Below are 25,092 nucleotides of genomic sequence, written 5' to 3'. Positions count from 1 at the left end.
CCTTCAACACAGTTGACTATAACCGGCTTGTCAATCGCCGTTTCTCCATGGGGGTCAGGGACAAGACTCTGGCCCTTCTAAAGTCTTTTCTCACTGACAGAGAACAACGGGTGGAGCTTGACGGGCACAGCTCATCCTGGTTCACCCTGTCTTCTAGGGTGCCACAGGGATCCTCATTGAGCCCAACACTCTTCAACTTATATGTACCCCCCCTCTGTCTGCTCATAAAATCCTTTGACTTCAAAACAGTGTTGTATACCGATGACACAAAAATCGTGGCATCCTTTTCTGGAGACCACACGGATACTACATTAAGATTTCAAGAGTGTCTGCGCAAAGTCGGACAGTGCATGGCCCAAAACTGACACAAACTGAACGCATGGAAAACCGAGGTGCTTCTTTTTGGAAATGATACCTCTTTCTGGCAACCAAACTGATGGCCACAGGAAATGGGCGAAGCTCCCACTCCTGACAATAAGGTGAAAAACTTTGGAGTTTTTTTTGAGTCTAAACTATCCTTTGAGGGGCAAATTAATGCAATCGCCTCCTTGTTTTTTTTATGATTAAACCACCTGAAAGAGCCTTCCTCTTATTCCACAAGAGCTCCAGAAAGCGGTGGTGACAGCGCTCATATTATCCAGACTGGACTATTGCAACGGGCTGTTCCTCAAAATACGCACACACTTTCTCAATAAAATGCAGGTCCTGCAAAATGCAGCAGCCCGCCTGCTGCTTGATATCCCGAAACATCAGTCGGTAGCACATTCCTTACCCTCCTTGCACTGGGTACTGGTAAAACAAGCATTTACAATGCAATGGTTTTGCCTTTGTTAAAGTTAGAGCTATTGGCATTGCTCTTGACACTCTGAAGCTCCACTCTGAAGCTCCACTCTGAAGCTCCACTCTGAAGCTCCACTCTGAAGCTCCACTCTGCACTCTGAAGCTCCACTCTGCACTCTGAAGCTCCACTCTGCACTCTGAAGCTCCACTCTGCACTCTGAAGCTGCACTCTGAAGCTCCACTCTGCACTCTGAAGCTGCACTCTGAAGCTCCACTCTGAAGCTCCACTCTGAAGCTCCACTCTGAAGCTCCACTCTGAAGCTCCACTCTGCACTCTGAAGCTCCACTCTGCACTCTGAAGCTCCACTCTGCACTCTGAAGCTCCACTCTGAAGCTCCACTCTGAAGCTCCACTCTGAAGCTCCACTCTGAAGCTCCACTCTGCACTCTGAAGCTCCACTCTGCACTCTGAAGCTCCACTCTGCACTCTGAAGCTGCACTCTGAAGCTCCACTCTGCACTCTGAAGCTGCACTCTGAAGCTCCACTCTGAAGCTCCACTCTGAAGCTCCACTCTGAAGCTCCACTCTGAAGCTCCACTCTGCACTCTGAAGCTCCACTCTGCACTCTGAATCTGCACTCTGAAGCTCCACTCTGCACTCTGAAGCTCCACTCTGCACTCTGAAGCTCCACTCTGAATCTGCACTCTGAAGCTCCACTCTGAATCTGCACTCTGAAGCTCCACTCTGCACTCTGAAGCTCCACTCTGAAGCTCCACTCTGAAGCTCCACTCTGAAGCTCCACTCTGAAGCTCCACTCTGATGCTCCGAAATTCGTTTTCTTAATTTAATTGTTTACTTACCTGCAATCATCCAGATTCCTGTGCTTATCACCCCCACCCTGCCCCTCCTCCGCCCCGCCTGCCTGCTCCACCGCAACTTCCTCCACGGGCCGCGGCTGCAGGTGGGTCTGTCTCTGGGTACTCCTCGAGAGAGGGCTAGTGGGCATTGGGTGGTCATTGAGAGTCCCCTTTCTTAGACTTTGCAGTGGAAGCTGGGTAGTCTCTCTCCCTGACCACCTCCTTAGAGTATTGTAGTGCATTTATATAGGGCCTACTACCCCTGACTTGACATTGAAGCGCTTTTTCAGTGAGTAGCACGCTACTCCGGAATGCTGCTGATCCATGCCCACATCGGAGGACAGTGGGTATCCCGGGTGTGGCCCTCGCGGGTGGTACCCTTCCTCCGAGAGGTGTTGGCAGCGTGTGGCCCTGTCCCCGAGCGCCCCTCCACATGGGGACAGTGTTTTGTGGCTCAGAGGGGCGCTTGTACTGTCCTAAAGCGAGGGCTCGTCAGATGCTACGGTATGGGCGTGTCGGGTTATGCTCCGCCCGAGGGGCGGGACTTAAGCTCACCTGGTTCCAGTGCGGATTCGACCCCACCCCGGTCAGACTTTAAGAGGCTGATGCACGGGTGCGCCACATTCACAGGATTGAAACTGCAGAGGAGAACAGGTGCGTCAGCGGGATCTAGGTAAGGAGGCCGTGAAAGGTCAGAGTGCAGGGCGGACTGCTGGTGGCAGAGGGCGGGTTTATCGTGGAGAGAGGTCAGTGGGCGACTCTGGGGGCACAGGGGAGTGAATGTAAACTGTGAGGGGGTCTTGTTGCAGTGGGGAGCAGGAGAGGACATGGGCGGTCTGGGTTGGTCTCTAAACATACACCCTGATTGCTGTGTACGGGGAAGCGTACTTCTGTGATGGGTGGGTTGGGGGGGTTCTTGTTCACAGGTCGGAATGGACACGATCTGTTGGAAGCTACGTTTCCCTGGCTTTTTATTTTAGTTTTATTAAAACCGTTCCCGCGTCAGTACGACTACCATGAGTTCAGAAGAAGCTCCCCGGAGCATTAGTTTATCTTGGATTGATTTTCATTCTATTTTAAATCGGTCCCCCTCTGAGTGAAAGTTCATAGTTCTGTTATATTTGACTGCGTTGGGACAACAGCGGTCTCGGGGAGGGTGCAAGATGGTGCACGTTTACGATACCCCCCCACCCATGCCCCTTAACAGACAGTTTGTTCTCCCGTTCACACTGCAGCGCCTCGAGTATTTTTAAGGGAGTCGTGGCGCTTGCTCCTGCATGGCTAACGTTTTAATAATGTTGCTCTTGTGACTTACCTTTGATCGCTGATTCTCACTGTCCTTCTGTTACTTTAAGCGCTACGTCCCTTCGGAGCCCTGGAACAGGCGCCTTTTTCTTCCCGCTTGTCAAGGTTTGGGGGGCGAGGGTTCCTCAAGCAGCCAAAATCCTTCTGCGGCCCTCCGAGCAGGCGTTTCAGGGGTCCTTGTTTAGGGGGTGGGAGTCATTTCACGTAGATTAGTGACCAGTATTCCATTGGGTCTCAACCTCCAAGGGGGTACGGTCGGTCCTGGGAGGGGGGGGGGGTCGAAGTGAGAGGGATCCCCTGAGTGCTCTCCGGCAGACGTGCTGCAGGTGGAGCCACCCATCGGCCGGGTGGGCTGTGGCGTGCTTAAGATGGCGAGCGGCGGCCCGCATGCAGGAGCCTAGCTCCTCGAAGCAGCCAGGTGACTCGAGTAGAACACTGTTCACTACAATAGGCCTCCGGGACCCTACTTAATTTAAACCGGGAGGTCTCCTACTAATCCCCACCGAAGAATATACGGCGAATCTCATTTGTGCAGTTAAAAACATTCCGTTTTAATGTAGTGGACAAACAGTGCTGATATCTAGCGCTGCGAAGCCATGGCGGGAGTGAGCTGTAAATACAATATAGTATCTAACCGGTTGTGCTGGGGTTGGGCAGCAGACTAAGATTTTTTTTTGGGGGGAGGGGTTCGGCGGGGGGCGCTTATGTCGTTTTGTCACGGCATGGGGCACACTGCCAGTGTGAAATGGTTTCCGAGGGTGTAGAGTGGCTTTCCACGAAACCCGCGCCCCTGCTCTGGGTACGGCGTGGTGGCACAGCTGGCCTTTCCTTTTGGAGGCCGCAAAGCGGTGCGAACTTTTCCTCGGGCTACTTCATAACAAGCGGGAGGGGGAGCAAGGGAGGTGCCGGCAATGCCGGAACAGACTCGGGGGCGTTCCCGGCGTCGCGTGACGTCGGCAAAAGCCAAAGAATGTCGGGAACGCCCCCGTGTCTGGTCCGGCATTGACGGACAGGCCCCTCGTCCAATGGCAAGGCTCCATTTACGGAGCCAGCCAATGAATGAGGAGGGCCGACCCAAAGCACACTACAATTCTCATCAGGTTTTCGCCTGCGCGAAAAAGATGCGCAGAGCGCATCTTTTTGGCGAGGCAAAACCTAAAAAAGGATCGAATTCAAGACCCTCAGTATTGCCTTTAAGGCACTCCATGGACTGAGCCCAGATTTCCTGGCAAACAAATTTAAGTGGTATCTTCCTGGTAGGTAGCTTCGCTCTGCAACTTCCGCAAATCTTGTAGTTCCCAAAGTCAAAATGGCTTCATGGGGGGGAGAAGCTTCTTGGCAGAGACAGTGAGGTTGTGGAACTCACTCCCAATAGGACTGAAGACTGAAAACAACCTCCTGGCATTCAGCAAATCCCTAAAACCCTGCTGTTTAATAAGTAGTTGTCCTTCTTCTCGTGTCCTCAGTACACGCTCACACTTCAGGCTGAGCCGTCACGCCTAGACACCTCCGGGTATTAGCGCGCGCTACAAATCCTAATTTCATGTTAGTTTTATATAGCACAAACTTGACCTGAAGATAATGGGGCGCTTTACATGCTCACTAGGCACATTACACAAGGTCACACAAGTTTGCTTGGCAGAAGGAGATTAAGGCCCAGATGTAGGTAAAATAGATTTACCGATTTTTAATTACCGAATTTTACCGATTCGGTAATTAAAAATCGGTAAATCTAAGGGGTGGATATGTAGGAACATCCAGATGTTCCTTTTACCGAATCGGTAAAAATCTGTATTTACCGATTCGGTAAATACCGACCGGTAATGCCCATTCATTCCTATGGGCTGCAAAGCCCATAGGAATGAATGGGCATTACCGATTCGGTATTTACCGAATCGGTAAATACAGAATTCCACAAGGGTGCAGGGGGTGTCACTTTGACACCCTCTGGCACCCCCAAAAGAGGCTCGGGTGCCATGTGGCAGGCATACCTGCCCTAAGGGCAGGTCTGCCTGTCATATGGCACAGGTGTGCATGCACACATGTGCATGCACACCGGAATCGGTATTTTACCATCAAATATATTTGATGGTAAAATACAGATTCGGTAACGGTTGTGGGACTCAGAAGAGTCCCACCTACATATCAAAATTATCGATTTGGTAAAAATACCGATTCGGTATTTTACAGATTCGGTAAATTTACCGATCGGTAAATTTACAGAATCTGTAAAAATATGCCGCCCTACATACCATTTTGTAAATACCGGTCGGTAACGGCCGAAAATACCGATTTTCGGCCGTTGCCGACCGACCTACATCGGGCCCTATGTGATTTGCCCGGGATCACAGACAGTTGAGCTGATGCAGAGATTCGAGCCTCATTCCTCAGTTCTAAAGTCAACATCTCTGCTCGTAACTCCACAGCTAAGTACCAGCATACATAGAGCTGAACCCCTGCATAGATAGATTAGAGTTTATGCACAGATGGAGCTGAGCTGCTATAGATATTCAGTTGAGTTTCTTTACAGACACTTTGGGCTAGATGTAGGTAATTTGGATTTACCGATTCATAAATACCGAATTTTACCGATTCGGTATTTATGAATCGGTAAATCCAATGTAGGTAAAAATTCGGTAAAAAATACCGAATCGGTAGGATTCGGTATTTACTGAATCGGTATTTACCGATTCGGTATTTGCCATTGATTTCTATGGGCCTGTAGGCTCATAGGAATGAATATCAATTACCGAATCGGTAATTACCGATTTGGTAAATACCGAAAAATTCAAGAGTGGCAGGGTGTCACTTTGACACCCTGTTGCACCCCTGATTAGTGCTTGTGTGCCATGTGGCACACATACATACCCTCAGGGCATGTATGTGTGCCACATGGCACAGGTGTAAATGCACATATTTGCATTTGCATAGCAATTCGTTATTTGCCACCAATTAATAATTCGTGGTAAATAACGAATCCTGAAAGCACTTTAGCACTGTTTACAGTGCTACCTACATATCAGAATGCAGATTCGGTAATTTTACCGATTCGGTAAATTACCGATTTGGTAAAATTACCGAATCTGCATTTTCTTATGCCCCTACATCTCAGTATCCAAATACCGGTTCCTACATCGGGCCCTTTATTTCTTGCACTGAACCAGAGCAGAATCCCTGCATACATCGAGCTCTGCCCACGCACCCCATGAGTCGTGTTGATTCATAGATTGTTTTGAGCCAGTTCAAAACAGAGTTCAGCTCTTTCAATATTCATAACGACAATGTAAAATCTGAACTTCTGTGGAGACTGGGATACCAATTACCAGCTTCTTAGCTGTGGGAGTTCACCAGGCCTCTCACCCAGGTTTGCCTCTGACATAGCCTGTCTCTGATAGGGTGTCTGGAGGAAAAGGTGGCGGAGAGGATTAGAGTGAGAGAGAAGGGACTGAGGAAATAAATTGGGGAGAAAGAGAGACAGAGAGATGAGATAGAGAGAGGAGATAGAGAATAGTGACAGAAGAGAGAGAGAGAATGTGTGAGAGAATATGGAAGGAAGAAAGAGAAAACATAAATGAGAGGAGAATGTGACTAAGATAGGAAACATGTAAGATAGTGTGTGAAACGAGAGATGGCAGAGGGAGTGATGTGTGAACAAGCAACTAGCAGTGATACTACGGCAAGCTTTATTGCATATGTTGCCTATTACTTTTGCTCTGTTCTTCACCAGATGTCTGTCACCTTGTGAGCAGGCGAATCCACTGCTGGTTGTGGATGTTGCGATTACAAAGAAACATTTTTGATAACACCACTTACGTTTTTTTTTAAACAAACCAAGCAATGGGTGGTGGTGAAGGTGTTGCACACATAACAAAGCCACTTGGCAGCCATGGTTTAGAACTGTGGAAGGTGGTATAATCACTTTTAAATCTCTGTTTTACATGGGACGTTAACCTTTCGCATGTTTTGGTGAGTTCAGTCTTTTATTAAGATCATGTCTAGAAATAAACACTGACAAATCAATTTTCTTTAGCTTCTGTAAAGGTAAATTATTTCTCAAAAGGATCACTAAAGCATACCACAGGCCCATCATGCCATTGGCAGCATCCCAAGCACACAAAAAAAAGGTAGTGTGCACGTGGCAGCAGAAGGAGCTGTCAAACAGGGGAGAAATAAAAATAACAACAATTGTGAAAGGTTCCAGGCAGAACAGGTAGAAGACGAGCAACAGTAGAAACGTGTCTCTCTCTCTCACAGACCAGGAACAACAGATGAGACATCAGCAGTGCAAGCTTTGCTTCCTTATAAAACATGTATTTGCTGGGCAGCAGCATTGTAAGCTTCACTACATATAGGCCCCTACAGTGTAAGCTTTCTTTCCTCACAGAACAGGTACTCCTCGACAGCACCAAACATTCATCCTTTGCTCACAGGAGGTAGCAGCAGTGCAATCTCAACATACATTTAGAACAGACACAACATGCCAGCTGTAGTGCAAACTTTTATCGCGGACAGAAGCTGTAGGGCAGAGGATGTAGGTTACACACAGTTCTTTGGAGCAGGTGCTAAATCCAATAAAACGGGTATATTTGTGAGAATATGTGATGTTACAACGCAAACAAAATAATCGTGGTATGTAACATTGCAGTTTTTACAACGCAAGTCGTTACAACAACTTGCGCAGGAGGGCGCTGGACTTAGGAGTAGTAAGATTTACTATTCCAACACCAACACCAGTCTGCGTACAGTAGGGAAGGTTGTACTGCCTGCGTTCTAAATGCATCGCGGTGTAATCACCGCAATGTAAACACCGCGATGCAAAGGATGTTTCGTTATTGTTGAAGGTGTGAGTGCTACTGCCACTCTCACTGCAGTGGTAGTTTGACAGTAGTTGTGTAGTCACACTCATTTACTTAAGATGCTGTTAGAGATGTGTCTGACTTCTGAAGCTGTCACATTGACCCCGCTGTTCCTACTGTTTTCATATCCTGGAGCCTTGCTGATGTTACTGAGTCTTTCTTTCAGTGTCTGCAGGTCTTAACGGTGCCATGCCCTGCAACTCACACTCTTGCCATTGCAAGCAAGTGCTGCTGCTATCATGTACTGTCAGCTCCTGCTGCTGTCACTCTGAATACTGCAGTCAGTGGATATAACTCATACCAATGCCCTGCTTCTTCAGGACATCATGCACAATGCAGTTATTCACTGGTGATCCAGCTGCCAGTCCTTCTGCTATATTCTCTCCCAGCCTGATGGCAGCAGGCACAACCTAAATTCAGTGGCTGGATGTGGGTAGAGTTTTTATTTATTTATTTCTGTATGTTGTGTGTTTTTCTATAGGGCAGACTTTACCCGAAGGTGTTAGAGCGCTTCACAATAGGAACAGTTAATGTTACATGAGGAGAGAATTACAAGTGGGCATGTTACAAAAGCAGACGTTACGTTACATGAGGAAAAAGTGACAATTGTGCATGTAACAGAAGCAAACAAGATACAAGAAGAGGTGGCAAACAATACGTTACAAGAGGAAAAAGTGACAAGTGTGCATGTTACATAAGCATACAAGATACAAGTAGAGGTACAAAACTGCAATAAGTGGCAGTCACTCAAAACACAAGAACACACTAGGAAGGCACGTTTATAGGCATGGAGTACAGAATTTCCTATAGTTAAAGGTATAGTTATAGTTTCCTATAAATTCCTGTGGGATTAGGTTAATCTCAAGGGTACAGGCGGGGAGGATTCCCTTCAGCAGCCTCTGGCTCCAATCATGGTACCCTCAGCAGACAAAAGGCCTAGCACTACCCAAGACTGCTAGCTGTACCTTTGATCTTCCGGTGAGAGATGATTGGGCATCTGCTCAGGTGTAGAGACAGGAGTACCTCGCTGGCTGGTGGTGCAGGTGTTGTCCACCAGCTGGAGCTACAGGATCTCAGTGCAAGGGGGCAGCCAGCTCCTGGGCATTCTCGCACATTCCCACATACATGGTCTATGCCCAGGCCTCCCTCTGGTTATCCCAAGATCTCTCAATAAAATCCTGCAGCAGTGTCTTGTGCTGTTGACGCTCACCAAAAAAAGATATAATCTATTTTTTACACAGCTTCAACCCCTTCATAAACATGACTGGCAACATTATTTACCATAATGAATTTCTGGTGCAGCATGCACACATTTAAATGTAGGCACCTTGAGCCAACCCTCTTTCATTAGGACAAAAAGATAATGTGTGATAAGTTCAAGTTTAACCTAGGCATGTGTCTAAATTTTGTTTTGATATTTAACCTGCAGATCACAAACAGACACTGGCTTTGCTAGTTGTACTTTGCAATATTGGCACTTTTCTATCACAGCAGGGCATAGCCATTTCAAAAAAGGAGGATTAAAGGGCCAATGACTGAAAAGAAGATTCAGCAACCCTTTGTATACTTGTATAGCAATACCACAGTAAAAAAGAGATGCACACATCATCTGGACCATGACATACATGTTTTATAAGTAGGGCTCCCTGTTCCACCCTGATGGGGACACTGGAGATACGTCACTATTAATAAATCATTACACCGTGGAGAAAAACTATTTAGTCCATAGTTCATATGCACATAGACAAACCTGAACCTTAAGCGACAGCCAATGTAATTAAGGTTCGACCCCTGTATAATACCTACGTACCACAATAATTTGCATTCAGTCTACTCACTAGACAGCACGGGAAACAGCATAATGCCTATGAAAAAATTGCAAAAGAATGTGTGTTCACAAGGATTTGTGAAGGCATTTTCAACACTTAAACTTATTTTGAATGTTTTATTACACCAACTAAGGAAGAAGATTTGGTGTGGTGACTAAGTCAACCTGGGAGCCTGGCTTTGAATCCAGCTTGGAAACTGACTGAAAATTGTGCAGTTCTAAGCAAATCACTGTGATGATGGCGTAATTGTGTGTAACTGTGGGCCAGATGTACCACCGTTTTTTGCGATCGCAGACGCCCGCAAAAAACGAGTTGGTCATGTACTATTATCATTTTGCGAGTCGCAAATTATTTGCAACTCGCTAAATAGGAATAGCGAGTCGCTATTAGGAAGGGGCGTCCCGAGGGCGTTCCTTCCTAATAGCGGGTCCTCCAAGTATGTATGACTCTTTTGTGACAGCAATTGCGGTCGCAACACAGTCGCAGTTTACCCCTTCCCCTTTGGGAATGCAGGGTAAAATATTTTTTCAGGGCAGGCAGTGGTCCCAGGAACCACTACCTGCCTATAAAACATTAAATGAAAACGTTGAATTTTTTCTTTTTTTTAATGCAGCCCGTTTTCCTTTAAGGAAAACGGGCTGCATTTAAAAAAAACAAAAAAACTGCTCTATTGAAAAGCAGTCTCAGACATGATGGTCTGCTGATCCCAGTAGCAGGCCACCATCCCTCTGAGGCTGGCCATTCCCAATGGGTCGCAAATTACGAGTGGCTCGTGAATATTGATGAGCCTCGCTTTTTGCGGCCCCATTGGGAATTGCTAACAGTGTCTCTGACACTGTTGTACATTAGATTTAGCGCCTCGCAATTTGCGACTCACAATTTGTCGCAAATTGCGAGGCACTAAATCCAATGGCCGTACATCTGGCCCTACTTGTGAGTCAAAGATTTAGGCCCCTACTTGATGTACGCATTCTTGCTTCGTCTCTATCTCTACCCATAATTAAGGCTCCCGGTTGTATGGTATATATTTTTTACCATTTCCATCTGTATTTATCCATATTTATTTTTTAACTCTTCTATTTGTATTTATCCATATATATAATAATGTGTTATCGTAACCTCTTTTTTTTTTTTACTTCTCGTCTAATTTGCATCATTTTGGTCGGTTGGTCGGTCAAGATGAAAGATGAATGATTGCTGAGACAGTACTTGTGTTGTTTGAAAAAAAACTTCAAACTGCTTGTTTCTGGACTGATCTACAAGCAGAAATATACTCCCTGGTTGAAACAGTCTGGAGGCACACTCTTGCCACGCACAATCTTTTCCCCTTTACAAATATCTTTGGGAGGCACAGACCAATATTTTCAGTGAACCTTTTCTAAGCGGTCAGAATTTCCTGCACACTTTAGAAACACATGCATGAAAAATCCATTTGATACAGTTCCGTACAGATGTTTTCAAAATGTATGGGGGATCCTAGCCCCTAGAGCAGGCTATTACATTTAAATACAGAGAAAGGCTGGAGGAGAGACTTCATGTACCAAACAAAGGGGGTGGGGGAAACGGACTCAAAAACGAAGAATCCAGGCTGATTTTTTTTAACTAAGATCTCTACTTTTGAACCAGCAAATGGTATTAGAGTTTTTTTTAAACAAATGAAGCCTAGTTTCACCCCTCTTGGCAGCCTACAACTCATACAAGGGAGGAGATATGTTCTCATATTTTAAAGTCCTCTTGGTGACACAGGATATAGATGGTAAACACCAGTTCACAGACACACAAGGTTGTAAAATGCTCTGCCTTCTTCCTTTCATCCAGTGCCTCTACTCCAGAATCCTGGGCTGATTTTACTCACAACAACATCTGCAAGGCAGAGCATGAGAGGATGGCCTCCATTAATCTCCGGACCCTTATCGACAACATTCTCCAAGACATAGCGGAAGACCTGCGACAGCAGTGCGCCGCCGTGGACAGGGCCTTTGCCAAGCGCTGTGAGGAGCTGGAAGATGCCAGGCACAAATTTGTAAACCAGTTGACAAAGGCAAGTGTTATCTTACATTTCAGTAGCTGGAGGACCGTGGAGTTATTATCATTAGAACAATAGATCGACGAGTCAGACTAAACCACCATTAGAAACTAGTTGATGCAGAAGTTCCCAAATTCAGGGGATCAGGTTGAGGGTGATGCACATTTGTGACTTTTAGGGCCTGGAAGTAGCCTAGAGCCAGAAACTCTGATCTCCATCTTCAAACTTCAGGTAAGCAAACACTCATCAACACAGTCAATATCTACTGCCACCTCTAAATGCTATTGATCACCGGTGCTGACCCTAAAATACACTCACATGGTTAATATATCCAATATAAAGCTGCAGGTGACTATCACACCTAACCACTATGCCCAACTTGGCTAACATTACACAAACAACAACCAATCGGAAAATTAGCACAAGAGCAGCCCACATCCGATTCCAGATGGAGAAAATAACTCCCAGGCCACTATCTCACCATTCTGTTACCAGCAGCAACTGCATGTACCAACTAGCAGCTCCACAAGACCCCAGATCTAATAACCAACACCCGCGCAAGGACTTAAAGAACTCAATCCAGTACCCATACCTCGCATAGTTTTATCTTCAATGCAGCCAACCACCCACATTTAAACTACTCAACCTATTAACCCGTTTACTGTGGCGACAATTCCGCCTCGGTGTGGGCGTTCGACGGAGTGGGCGGGGCCTTGTCGGCCAACGGCTGTGCGCAGCACCCAGCAGGTAGTGCTCGCACCGCCGTTGGCCGACGCGAGCACGGATGTGGTTAAAACCAGTACACTAACTGAAAGACAACAACCCAAACAACTGACACACACAAGGTCATATGGCAGGAGTAAATTAAAAATAAAGGGAAGGTGCAACAAAATGATCTCTAGCATGCCCGATCGTGCTTACTCTCAGATCCCTCCGCACCACATTTAAACCACCATATAATGCTGCAGCTACAGCACCTCCACAAATAATCCTCACAACACCCACCTCTCAAACCTCAGAATTCTCTAACCGAAACCTACCCCCTTTTTCTCCTCTGGCTAAAAAACAAATTATTTCCATAACCCACCTCACCGTTTTTCCTGTGCCTTTGCTGCTCCTTCTTTACTGGATTACACCTCCGCAAAGCACCATCACATCAAGAGGAAAGAGATGCAACAACTAAAATGCTTAATCTTCACTGAAAGATCCATTGGCAAAAACTGCTTAAACATATTTGATTGACTCTCAGGAACCATCCTATGCCTCACCTTCATTGCAGAAAATGGCCCAGTGAAGGTTCCACATCCAAATACCACAAAGCCATAACACCTGACTTTGGCATTATCAACAAAAATCATATTGTCAAATTTGAAGGAGAGCTGGCAGGCACCAATTGAAAATCACTAAAAATAACATACGTCAAAACCTCACCATGAACACATGTGAATACTTGCTGATAAGACTTTACCCCACTCCAACTCTCACCTGTTCCTTTTCCTTAATATATAGACCACCACCCAGCAATGCAAAATTTAAAGAAGTCTTACTAGACACTTTGTCTAAGATTTATCTAAACCACCCCAAGCCATACATTCTAGGAACCCTCACTATATGGTTTGAAAGGAAGAATTTAACTTCACAACCAAACTTGAGGCCTTAAACCTCTAACAAATCGTTTTTGGTCTAGCTCGCTCCATGGGGCACACTCTGGGCATCTTATTTGCCCCCATGGGACTGGCCACAGTGACAAACTAAATCCCGGGTAATATGGAGCAATCACAGTATCATTAACTTTAGGATTAACATGCCTATCAAGAATAACACTTCAAAGAGAGCAACAACCACTACTAACAGATGCACACACAGGAGATACAAAAATATAGACCTCAACATACTCAACTCCCATCTATGAAGAATAGCAATAAATATGGGACCTAAAGACGTATATTTCTCTTGCAACTAGTGACCAGATTTACTAGGAGTTTGCTTTGCCCTTGGTTGACACAGTTAATCTCAATGCAACTCAAGTCCTTTAGTGGGATTTACTAATGCGTGGTTTATTAAATGTAAAGTAAAGCAAGGCAGAGCATATTGCTGCCTTGCTTTACCTTGTGGCAGGGAGGCGTTTCATGGTTGGAGTATGGGCATTCTGAGCCATCCATTCATAATTTTTTACACAATCCCATATTTTCAAAGGTCTGTAAACCTGGGATTGTGCCAAAATGCTGTATTCTGCAGCACACATTCTATGAGGAAAATTGCTTGGAATATTATTTTTGTGCAGGAAGGTGTCCCTCCCTGTGCCAATAATATACCGCCCGTATGGCAGGCATGCTTGCACCAAGGCACATGCCTGCATTTGTGCTAGGCAGGCACATGTGAGCCAGCGCTAAGAGACAGCAGAAATGCACCATATGTTTGTCAATAAAGCACAGTTCTGCTCTCTCCTTTTGACGGAATTCATCACAGCAATTTGTCTTGCTGCGCATTGTTGTGTGAAAGAAAAGTAAATCTGCTCCTGGAACTCCATTGCATTGGACAATGAGATACTGATAAAGATCTATCAAGGGTAAACCACAAAGGAAAACCACATGGATCAATGACAACATCAGAACAATGAAAACACACCTCTCAAAACAAGTGGAGAAAATCAAGACATGAAAAAGGCAAAATTATACTATGATTATAACAGAGCCTGTAGAAGAGCCATCAGAACCCCAAAACGACAGCACATATGCATAATTGAAGTCAACTGACCATCTAATGAACTATACACGACTCTAGTAGAATTCCACAACACAGAGTACCAAAACATCGAAACACCACAATCATAAGCCTTCTGTGACAAAATACCTGTGGTCCTGATCTAAAAAAAAGTAGAACATTACCTTAAATTAAAGCCCTTGTGCATGACTCGACCCCATAGAAAGAAACAAAATAAATCTTCCACCACTTAATACTTTCAATGCCCTCTCAGAAAAAAGATTTCCTCAACGTTATTATTGGAATTGCAAGCAGACTCTCGGGATCACCTTCAGAAACAGCACTCCTAAAAGTCTTTAAAGATATTCTTCATACAATCTGGGCAGGTGTGGTAGCCAGAAAATTACTCAAGTCCTAGCTAGGTTATTTCCCCAAGTTGAGAACCACCTACATTAGACTATTTAAAGAGAAAAACCTGGATCCATCTGACCCAGCAAATTACAGACCAATATCTACTGACCTATTCATAGGAAAAGTGTGAAAATGTTTTATACAACTTTTCAATTTTATGGAGGAAAATGGCAATGGAATCCCACCAATCATGACTCAGACCAGTTATGGGAACAGAGTCAACTATCATATTAATTTAGGATGACTTAAAATGTACAGTGGACAACACTGGGGTGGCTACTCAATTGCTGCAGGACCTATCTGCAGCATTTGACATTGTCCACCATCATCTTGGAATAGGTGAAAATGCTCTAAAATGGATTGCCTCTTGCCTAAGAGACAAAATGTGGTATACCTACTACCTTTCACATCGATTCGTTACACTTAGCGTCCTCAGTTGCTCATCATCTTTCCTCTATTATTCAACTTTGACTTAACCCTCTTATTGACCTGATTATATCATTCAACCTCACCTGTTATAGCAAAGTACATGATTGAGACGTTGTTCTAAGAATAGACTGCCTAAAGACCTCTGCAAATCAAAACTTGTGGACTGTCTGTGCATAGTAAGTACATAGGCGAAGAGTAACCACCTAAATAACACTAGCAAAGGAGCTTGAGGCCCATCTTATGACACCTGGAGAAGTCAGAAACCTAGGTATAGCCATGGACTCAGAATTATCCCATATACTACATGTCAATGGATGTACGTTGTTACAACGCATGCTTTTACTACGCATGCCTTTACAACGCAGGTTTTTCAACGCAAGTAGTTACAGCGACTTGCGTTGGGGGGTGCTGGATAGTGAATAGTTTAATTTACTATTCCAACTCCAGTCCCCGTGGACAGTAGGGAAGGTGTTGGATAGTAAATTAAACTATTACCTATCCTAGAGCGCCCCCCAGCGCAATTCGTTGTAATGACTTGCATTGAAAAACCTGCGTTGTAAAGGCACTGCGTGGTAAAATTTGCGTCGTAAAGGATGTTTCCCATGTTAACAAGGTCACAAAGAGAATCTTCTACACAATGAAAGCACGATGATGCATCCTCACTTACCTTGTATGCCAACAAAAGCTGCCAGCTATCTCAACACTTCTAATCTGCGAGATTACCTCCGCCAACATCTTTTACATTGGCATCCTCAGTTTCAGCATTCACAAAATACAGCTAATTAAAGACACATCTGAAAGAATCCTGCAAGAATCCTTCTCCTCCTCCAGCCAAGACAGCGCATAACTCCAGTCCTGCAGTCACAACATTGCCTACTGGTAGCTAGAAGAGCAATGTTCAAGGCACTCTGCATCATCCACAGAGCCACCAAGGAAAGAGACTACTCCACCTACTAGGTACATTTGAGTAATGCAAACAAAGTAGGACACTGAGCTCATATCACCTTACTATAAGAAATACATAGGAGGCATGACTTTCTCGGTACATCCCACAAAGCTCTGGAACTGCCTACAAACCAAGGTTCAAATAATTCTGTACCATTTACACTTCAGAAGAGAGGTGAAACCATGTGGTCATTTCCATAATAACTACTTCATACCATAACACAGGAATAACAATTGCTCCTCTAAGTACGATCTCCAGTCTACAGTTCACAGATACGAAATAGCCCAACCTGTATACAACTTTCTATGTTTACGTGGGTTAGGAAGGGCTGACCATGTCTATCCTGGGTATTACATAGTAATGTGAATTCATGTATAACACTCCTTGCTCACACTAATAAGAATGCCAAAACATTCAGCAGTTGGGAAGCCAATTGTAGTTCAAACAGGCTGCAAATAATTCCCTTATGATGCTTGATCTTCGTCACACAAGACAGACCCCTTACAAGTCATGTACATCACCCAGTGCTGTGCGAATGCACAGCAATAAACCACCCATCACCAACCCAAAGGTATGGAATAAATGAAGAAATCTGCCACATACCATCTGCCAACAGAGGACACAAATTATGTCCACCTCTGCAGTGCCAAACAGCTGCACACTACGACCGCTTCATGACATCTCACAACAACAATCATATATGGGATGAAAGTAAGAAAACCCATCCCAGCATATCTTCCCACCATCTCCTCCTCCAACTTTCCCTGCTCAGCCCATAAACCTTAATTTAAGAGACTCAGAATGTGTTACCCAGTGCATTAACTAGCTAAGTGGAGTATGATCAAAAGAAATATCATAAAAGGATCTACAGACCTGTTCACAGCTGCCCACTTACAAAAAAACAAAAACTGCGTGCCTAGATCTCATCTATATCTATAACTATATGTCATCCATCAAGCTGCTAAGCACTGGCCTTCATAACATGCTATCGTCATGCACAACATTGAAACCCTTCCCGCACAAGACCAAAATAAAAATATCCTTCCAGAACATACACCCTACATGGTGTAGCATACTACTCATGTAGGAAAGTGATTCAGTGCCCCACATAATGGCAGTAAGTGCTATATAAATTATATGATACAGTCTATGGATAGATTAGCTCTGTAGTGACTGCACAGCAAGCTCTGAGGGATAGGAGAACATGGACTCACCTATGATGTCCATGATGTGCTGGCTCTAGACATGGTGGTGATGGGGCACAAAGGAGTGGAACTTAAGATAGAGGGAAAGGCTTGGGAGGGCTCACACCATTAATTTGCCTTCTTATACATATTGAAAGAATCCTTCTTACTGCCCCTTTGCAAATTTTTTTCCCTTCACATTTCGTCAGGAAAAACTGGGGCACCGATTCACATAACTAATCTGAGATAAAATCCTAAACTTACTACTTTTGGTATTCACAGAAGGCATTTAGTAATAGTAAAGTTAGGACTCATAACTTTACTACTACTAAATGCCTTTTGTGAATACCGAAAGTCGTAAAGTTAGGAGTTTGTCTCAGTGTAGTAGTAGTAAAGTTAGCGGTCCTAACTTTACTACTACTAAATGCCTTCGGTGAATACCAAAAGCATTAAGTTTTGGATTTTATCTCAGAGTAGTTCTGTGAATCGGCCCCCTGGTGAATTGTGAATGGGGAAAAATGACTCAAATCAGGTTAAATCTGTGGTGATCGTGTGTGCATACTCATTCTGATCATTGAAACCCAAAATGGGTAAGTAGCACAGCACCCGTGAATACTGCACTCTGCAGTATTGGTATTACCAGGGTTATAGCTCATCTGTTATCCCTAGAAATGTGTTTCAGAAAAAGAAACAGATTACATGGGACTTTGACGTCCTTTATCCTGCCCATGTCTGGATGTACCATGGAATGCAAATACATTTCTATGACCTGTGCTCACTGCTCGTGGCTAGCCATGGTATTTAACATGTATTCTTTCTGCAGACCCTTGAAGAGATTGGCAAGCAGGAGATGAACATTGCCTCTCTGAAGCAGGCCATCAAGGACAAGGAGACCCCACTGAAAGTGGCCCAGACCAGGCTGTATGAGAGATCCTTCAGGCCAAATGTGGAGCTCTGCAAGGATGCAGCACAGATCAGGTAAATGCAGTGCAGATCTTCTCTGAATATTTGATCCTTGTGTGTATGGACACTGCTTCACCCTCGATATTTACAGTTGGTAGAGACTTGATGCTATCATAGCCTTGGGCCATCCGTGAGTTTGCCACCCAGTGACGGCCGGTGCAGGTAAGAGCAAAAGGGGGGGGAGTCAACAGATGACGACGAGGGAAAATAAAATGAAAATAAAGAAAACCACTTACCTTGAACTTGCTGAAATTTCTCATCTGTGCTGCTGCCCCCCAAAAAGTGCCACCTGGGGCGGACCGCCAGCCCCCCTAGCCCCCCCCAGCTACACCATTGCTGCAAATGTATCCGGAGGAGTTCACTCAGTTTCAGCACAGAACGGACAAGATAAAGAGTCCGTTCACAGTATGTGTGGTACTTTGGAAAAATGCTTCAGTCTCTTCTTTTATTGGGTTATGGTTGTCCATACATGATGAAACGGCTCAGATGCATACAAATTAATGGCAGGTTTATTATTAGCACACAAAATCTCAATGGGAGCTAAGAGGGAAAATCGGGCTGGGTCGCCCTCCACTCAACTATATACCAACAAAAAAGACCCAGTCCAACGGACGTTAAAATGTGTCAGTTACTAGGGAAAATAGAACAGTCTATGTGTACTGATACCCATTCCAAGCCCCTACAGTTTATAAGGGGGCAATTCACTGCACTGCGCCCAAATTTACATTAAAACAGGCCCATCTTCCTTGACAGATATACAGAACAACACTAGATAGTCTGACCCACCGAGGTCAATACCAAGGATCCACCTCAATAATGTGTGACCCGAAAATCTAATTATAAAAAATGTGCGAGAAACAAGTGACACCTCACGGAAACACCACCATCGGGGTAACTGGTATGTAATTTCCAGACAAGCCCCTGTCTCATCATCGGTAGTCACCTGATTCTCAAAGAAAATAGAAAGAGAGTGTCCAAAACAAACAACCAAAAAACGTGTTACAAACAGTGGAAAGCAGAAGCATCTGCTAGTGACAAACACACAACACAAATAAGTGTATAAAACACACCATCCAGTTCCCTTGTCCAACTTTATTCATAGGGAAATGAATGTATGCTGTACATATAAAAAGGCTGGTAGCTATTTATGCATACCATTACCTATTGCTAATGCCGACATGTTTCAATGCCACATCAGTTTTGGCAGTTTCATCAGGGCTGCACTATATGCTGCCACTCCACTCTTGGACACTTGTTCTGTATTAACCAGAGTCAGCCTAGTTGCTCATACCGGCCGCCCAGGGATTGAAAGGGATGCAGGAGTACTCCAAACGTGAGTTCTCGCATTCACTTAGCTTGTAGCATTCGTGATCACGCCACCTTCGCGCTTGGAAGGAGATGAAGCGCGAAGGTGGCGTGATCACGAATGCTACAAGCTAAGTGAAAGCGAGAACTCACGTTTGGAGTACTCCTGCATCCCTTTCAACCCCTGGGCGGCCGGTATGAGCAACTAGGCTGACTCTGGTTAATACAGAACAAGTGTCCAAGAGTGGAGTGGCAGCATATAGTGCAGCCCTGATGAAACTGCCAAAACTGATGTGGCAGTGAAACATGTCGGCATTAGCAATAGGTAATGGTATGCATAAATAGCTACCAGCCTTTTTATATGTACCTATAACAAAAGAACGTGCCTGAACTGATATCCCAATTTAGAATACAATTCACAAAACAGAGAAGAAAGCTCATTTCAACCTGCAATGTTGCCAATCAATAGCGATTTATTTATTCAATTTGACGTTATTATTTGAAATGGAATTTCACATTTTATATACAAATACTACACCAATATCCTATGTAACAAAAATCATTCATACTAGTCAGTCATGTCACAGTCATTCAACAGCAAACGTCCATATATACACAACTCTGGCAAATTAAGTTTTTGTGAAGATACCAGAACAAAGATTGTGAGTGGAGGGAAGGAAAAATGAAGAAAAAGACAAAGGTTGCTCAAAAAATCAGTGCGTGCGGTACAATGTACTATACATATATACACATGAAACTAAATCACAATCAACTTGATTGATAAAGTACAATATGTATAAACCAATTGAGACACGGGGTTTCTCGACTTTTAGATTTAGTGAGAGCAACACTCTGTATAAGGGCCAACGCGTTTCGAGTCCCAATCAGAAGTTGGAAGGGGGACTCTCATCAGGACCAATAGAGTATCTAGAAAAAGAGAGAAATATCTCTGAGTAAAGAAAATTCAAATGGTGGCCTATATGGCACTCAAGAGTGAACAGCCATTCCCTCAAACAGCTTACCCCACTGGTCTACAAGGCCACTTGGAGGGTGTAGAGTTGTATAAAGTCTATAGTAGCAATGTGGCGGGTAGCGGTTTGTCGTGGAGAGGGTACCTTTCTGGTGGTGGAGACACACTGAAAAGTAAGCGGATTGAACATTATCTATAATAGGCAATACTAGATGACCTAAGCGCACAAGGCACCTAGCACGGTGACTTACCTAGCTCGCTCCGGGGATCCAATTGGGCCCACTGGTGGCTGGTTTATAATTTTTATAGCTTGACAAACGGATGTAGTCGAGGATATTCACCTATAAAAGATGAGGAATGTCTAAAAGACTGGTCGCGCTATTAACACTCGAACGGTGGTCTCATGAGTCCGAATAGTTACCTGCGACAGCAGCACATGTGCTTGGTCGGAAGGAAATGAGAGTCAGAGTTCAAATGGACCCACTGGTGGCTGGAATAGTATTGAACAGCTTTTCACCTATAAAAAATTAGGGATGTATCAACGACTGGTAGCGCTATTTGACCTCGAATGGTGGTCTCTTGGGTCCAAGTAATTACCTGCAACAGCAGCTCGTATACTTGGTCGGAGGCGCTTCATCCGTTAGATGACTCCTACAAAAGGAGCATCAGCGTTAGTAACGGAGTACTGGTAAAACGGGGGTGGCAAAGCCCTGGAACCTCCGTATATTCATCTTACCTGGTGTGGATCGTTCTCCGGTCGCCCGTCTCGGCGTCTCCGCAGCGCTGATTTTTCGCGCATGCGCAGAACCGCTTAAGATGTCGAACTCGCGGGAGACACTACTCTCCCGCGCATGCGCATTGTGATTTAAAAGCTATGTGTATTAATTCCGGGCTCCAAGACCCGATTAGTATTAACGGTGGGCACCCTACTAATCACAAAAGGGGACAGACAGAGGCTACTGCTACAGTTTGGACACAGCAGGGGGATGGAAGAGGCCGCTGGCCTGTGAATTACAGTTTATAAATTTCTGACAGTTCATTCAGGCCGGTGACGGCCGTATTGAATTTCACAATGAGGAGCGCTTCCCTTTTGGAAAGCCTGGCATCCCAGTCTCCTCCTCGGGGATCACGCTCGACCTTGGAAATAATCGTCCATTTTAAATCCTTGATTTGATGAGACATTATGTTCCAATGGTTGACCAGTGGTGCTGTCTCAACCCGATTTCTGAGTCTGGATTTATGTTGGGAAATTCTTTGGTGGGCCTCCTGATTGGTCTTGCCAATATACAGGAGTCCGCAGGGGCACATAACTCCATATACTACATATCTTGATTTGCAGTTACTGTGTGTATCGTGTTTCCATGATATGCCCCTATGTTGAAACAGAGAGCCCTCTATTGTGGACTCGCAGCACAGACAGGTGCCACATTTATGATGCCCTGTGATGGGATTCAGACCCATCATTTGCCTGATGGTGGGAGGTTCCTCCTTTGGAATAGCTGCTCTCACTACAAAATTGGCTATGCTTTTGTCTTTTTTGAACGCGAAAAGTGGGGGTTCAGTAAGTCCTCCTTCTAGATTTTTCACGAGATGCCAATTTTGTTTTATCACTTTTTTTAGTTGGTTGGCATTAGGACAGTATGTGGTGACACATACCTGACGTTTGAGTTGTGGTTTATTACGACGTTCCAAGAGGGTCTCCCTTGGAGTCCAACGTGCCCTTTTCATACAATTTGACACCAGCTTTTTCGGATAACCGCGATCACATAGCTTTGTTATTAGATTCGTGGAGCAATTTCTTCGAATGCGAAGAAATTGTCCCAGCGGTAAATTCTCTCGCAAGCTCCTCGGGTGATTGCTTGAGAATAAAAGGGCTTTGTTCCGGTCCGTTGGCTTCACAAAAAGAGACGTGGATAGTTTACCCTCAATAGGAAAGACTTCCACATCCAAAAAGGATATTTTTTCTTTTGATGATGTTATGCTGAACTTAATGTCCAGTGTCTGTGCGTTCAACCACATGAAAAATCGTTCCAACTCGTCCTCCTCACCTTTCCACACCATGAAAACATCATCTATGAAGCGTAGCCACGCTCCGATGTGGTTCTTGAAGGGGTTATTGTCATAGATGAAAGCGTCCTCGTAGAGTGACATAAAAAGGACTGCCAATTCTGGGGCAAAGGGGCACCCCATCGCTACTCCTTTCACCTGGAAGTAAAATTCCTTCCCAAAACAGAAGTAATTCTTTTTTAGAGCAAACGATGCCAGATCAATCAAAAATTTAGTTGGAACCTGTACTGGTCTAGTTCTTAAATCCAGGAAGTGGGTGAGTACTGCCACCGCTTCGTCCTGCGGAATCTGGGTGTAGAGTGAAGTGACATCCAGGGTAACCAGGATGTCACTGTCTTTACAGAACTCAATGGTTTTAAGTTTATTAATAAAATCCGTCGTGTCCTGCAGATATGATTTGACATGGCTCATGAACTCCTTGAGAAAAACATCAACGTATTTGGCCACCGGTTCAAGTAATGAATCACATCCAGCCACAATTGGTCTGCCCGGGGGTTTATTGGGGTCTTTGTGTGCCTTTGGTAAGATATAAAATAAAGGTACCTTTGGATGTTTTTTTTGTAAAAATTCCAATTCTTTAGGGCCTACAAAACCTTGTTCGTGGCCTTCCCTGATGATAGAAAACAGTTGGTTCTGGAGGTCAGACGTTGGATCTTTCCCAATCTTTCTATAGCAATCCTGATCATTTAATTGTCTTAGGACTTCATTGTTGTAATTGGAAGTGTCCCACACCACTATAGCACCGCCCTTATCGGCTTGCTTTATGGTAATCGTGGGATCATTCCGTAGGTCCATAAGGGCTTTGGTCTGTTCTTTTGTGATGTTATATTTAACATATTTTTTCTGCGTTTCCATTGCAGAAATTGCAGAGAGTACAGTTTTTTCAAAGACTAGGATCTCTTTAGGTATCTTGTGTCCTGGGGGGCAGAAGGTGGATTTATTCCGGAGCCCTGTGATTTCACGGGTTCCAGTAGTGGGATTTCCCGCAAAGAAAGTTAAGAGTCTTAATTTTCGGCAAAACTCAATAAATTCAGTTTTCATCCTGGTGAAATCCGTACGTTTAGAGGGTACAAACGAAAGTCCCTTAGAGAGGACACTATCTTCTGCTGTAGTCAATACTTTGGGTGAGAGGTTGAAAATGGGTGACACTATTGATTTTGATAGTGTTGTCGCCGGGTTGTCATTTCCCATCTCACTTTCGCCCTCGGGCGTGTTTGGCCTCTCCCTAAAAAAGAATTCTGAGCATTGCTTTGTTGCTGCTGGTTCTGGTTCCATTTGCGGTTTCTATTTGGTCTGCTGTTTTGAGTGTTACCACTATTATCGCTATCGCCACCTGATGACGAAGTGTCAGAGAAGGTAATAAACTGATTTCGTGACCTGCCACGGTTCCCTGGTAAAAAGCGCCTTGAGTCTGGTTTAGTGTAAAAATCGGTTTGTAAGAACGGATATACGTTCTCCAGAGAAAAGTTATTTTTGTCTTTCTCGAATTGATTTGTTTTTTGCGTTACACTATAGTCTTTGAATTCCTGTATTTCCTTTGCTACTTTATCTATCAAGGCCTTGGCGTCAACTATCGCAGGGTTGCTACTTATCTCAGATTCCAATTGGGCTATCTGCTCTAGCTCTTGTCTTGAAATTCTGACAGCTGTTTCGACAGTCAGGACCATAAGGTCCCTACTGCACTTTGTCTCTATCTGACTGAAACCTTTTTTAAAAAGGGGATCTTCGGTAAAGATGACTGGGATATTTTTAATTTGAAGACCACCCGGGATCGTGCCTTCTCGTAAATGCTGGAGAAGGAAATGACCATGTAGGTCAGTTCTTATTTGTTTTTTTCTCAGCCTAAGTAACTTGTCCGTCTCATTTTGCGAAGTGGCCGAGACACTGAGGGAAACTGAAGAGAATAATGGGGGGTCACTCAAGAGATTTCTTATATGTTCTTCCGAAAAAGCAAGGGTATCTTTCTCAGCCATAGGGGACTGAAAAATAACTAGAAGTAAGGGGATTACAATCAAACAATAAAAATATATTAAGTGTGCGTTTGTATTTGGGCGATAGTATCTAAGTATATCTATATCCCCAGAACAAGACAAGAGCTGGATTCTTGTCAGCCACACAGTATTTGTGGGTAACAACACAACCTTCGCGAGAGGGTTCCCGCTAGAATCTGTATGAACAATAAAGAGTCGGCTCTAATCAGTTAGGCTGAGCACCTATAACCTATAACAAAAGAACGTGCCTGAACTGATATCCCAATTTAGAATACAATTCACTCAACAGAGAAGAAAGCTCATTTCAACCTGCAATGTTGCCAATCAATAGCGATTTATTTATTCAATTTGACGTTATTATTTGAAATGGAATTTCACATTTTATATACAAATACTACACCAATATCCTATGTAACAAAAATCATTCATACTAGTCAGTCATGTCACAGTCATTCAACAGCAAACGTCCAT

The 25,092-nt window shown here is 44.4% G+C and overlaps 1 protein-coding gene across 1 annotated transcript in view; it reads left to right on the top strand.

Moving 5' to 3' along the window:
• The window catches only part of TEKT4 (tektin 4), a 117,592-nt gene that overhangs the window by 79,934 nt on the left and 12,566 nt on the right, over positions 1 to 25,092 (top strand). Inside the window, exons 4-5 of the mRNA XM_078664189.1 lie at positions 11,445 to 11,667; positions 18,149 to 18,303. Of these exons, the coding sequence (XP_078520315.1) occupies positions 11,445 to 11,667; positions 18,149 to 18,303 (378 nt within the window). The remainder of the gene's footprint in view (positions 1 to 11,444; positions 11,668 to 18,148; positions 18,304 to 25,092) is intronic.

The sequence above is a fragment of the Lissotriton helveticus genome, chromosome 10, assembly GCF_964261635.1.
Source record: "Lissotriton helveticus chromosome 10, aLisHel1.1, whole genome shotgun sequence".
Lineage (NCBI taxonomy): Eukaryota > Metazoa > Chordata > Amphibia > Caudata > Salamandridae > Lissotriton > Lissotriton helveticus.
This window is presented reverse-complemented; position numbering and strand designations above follow the sequence as displayed.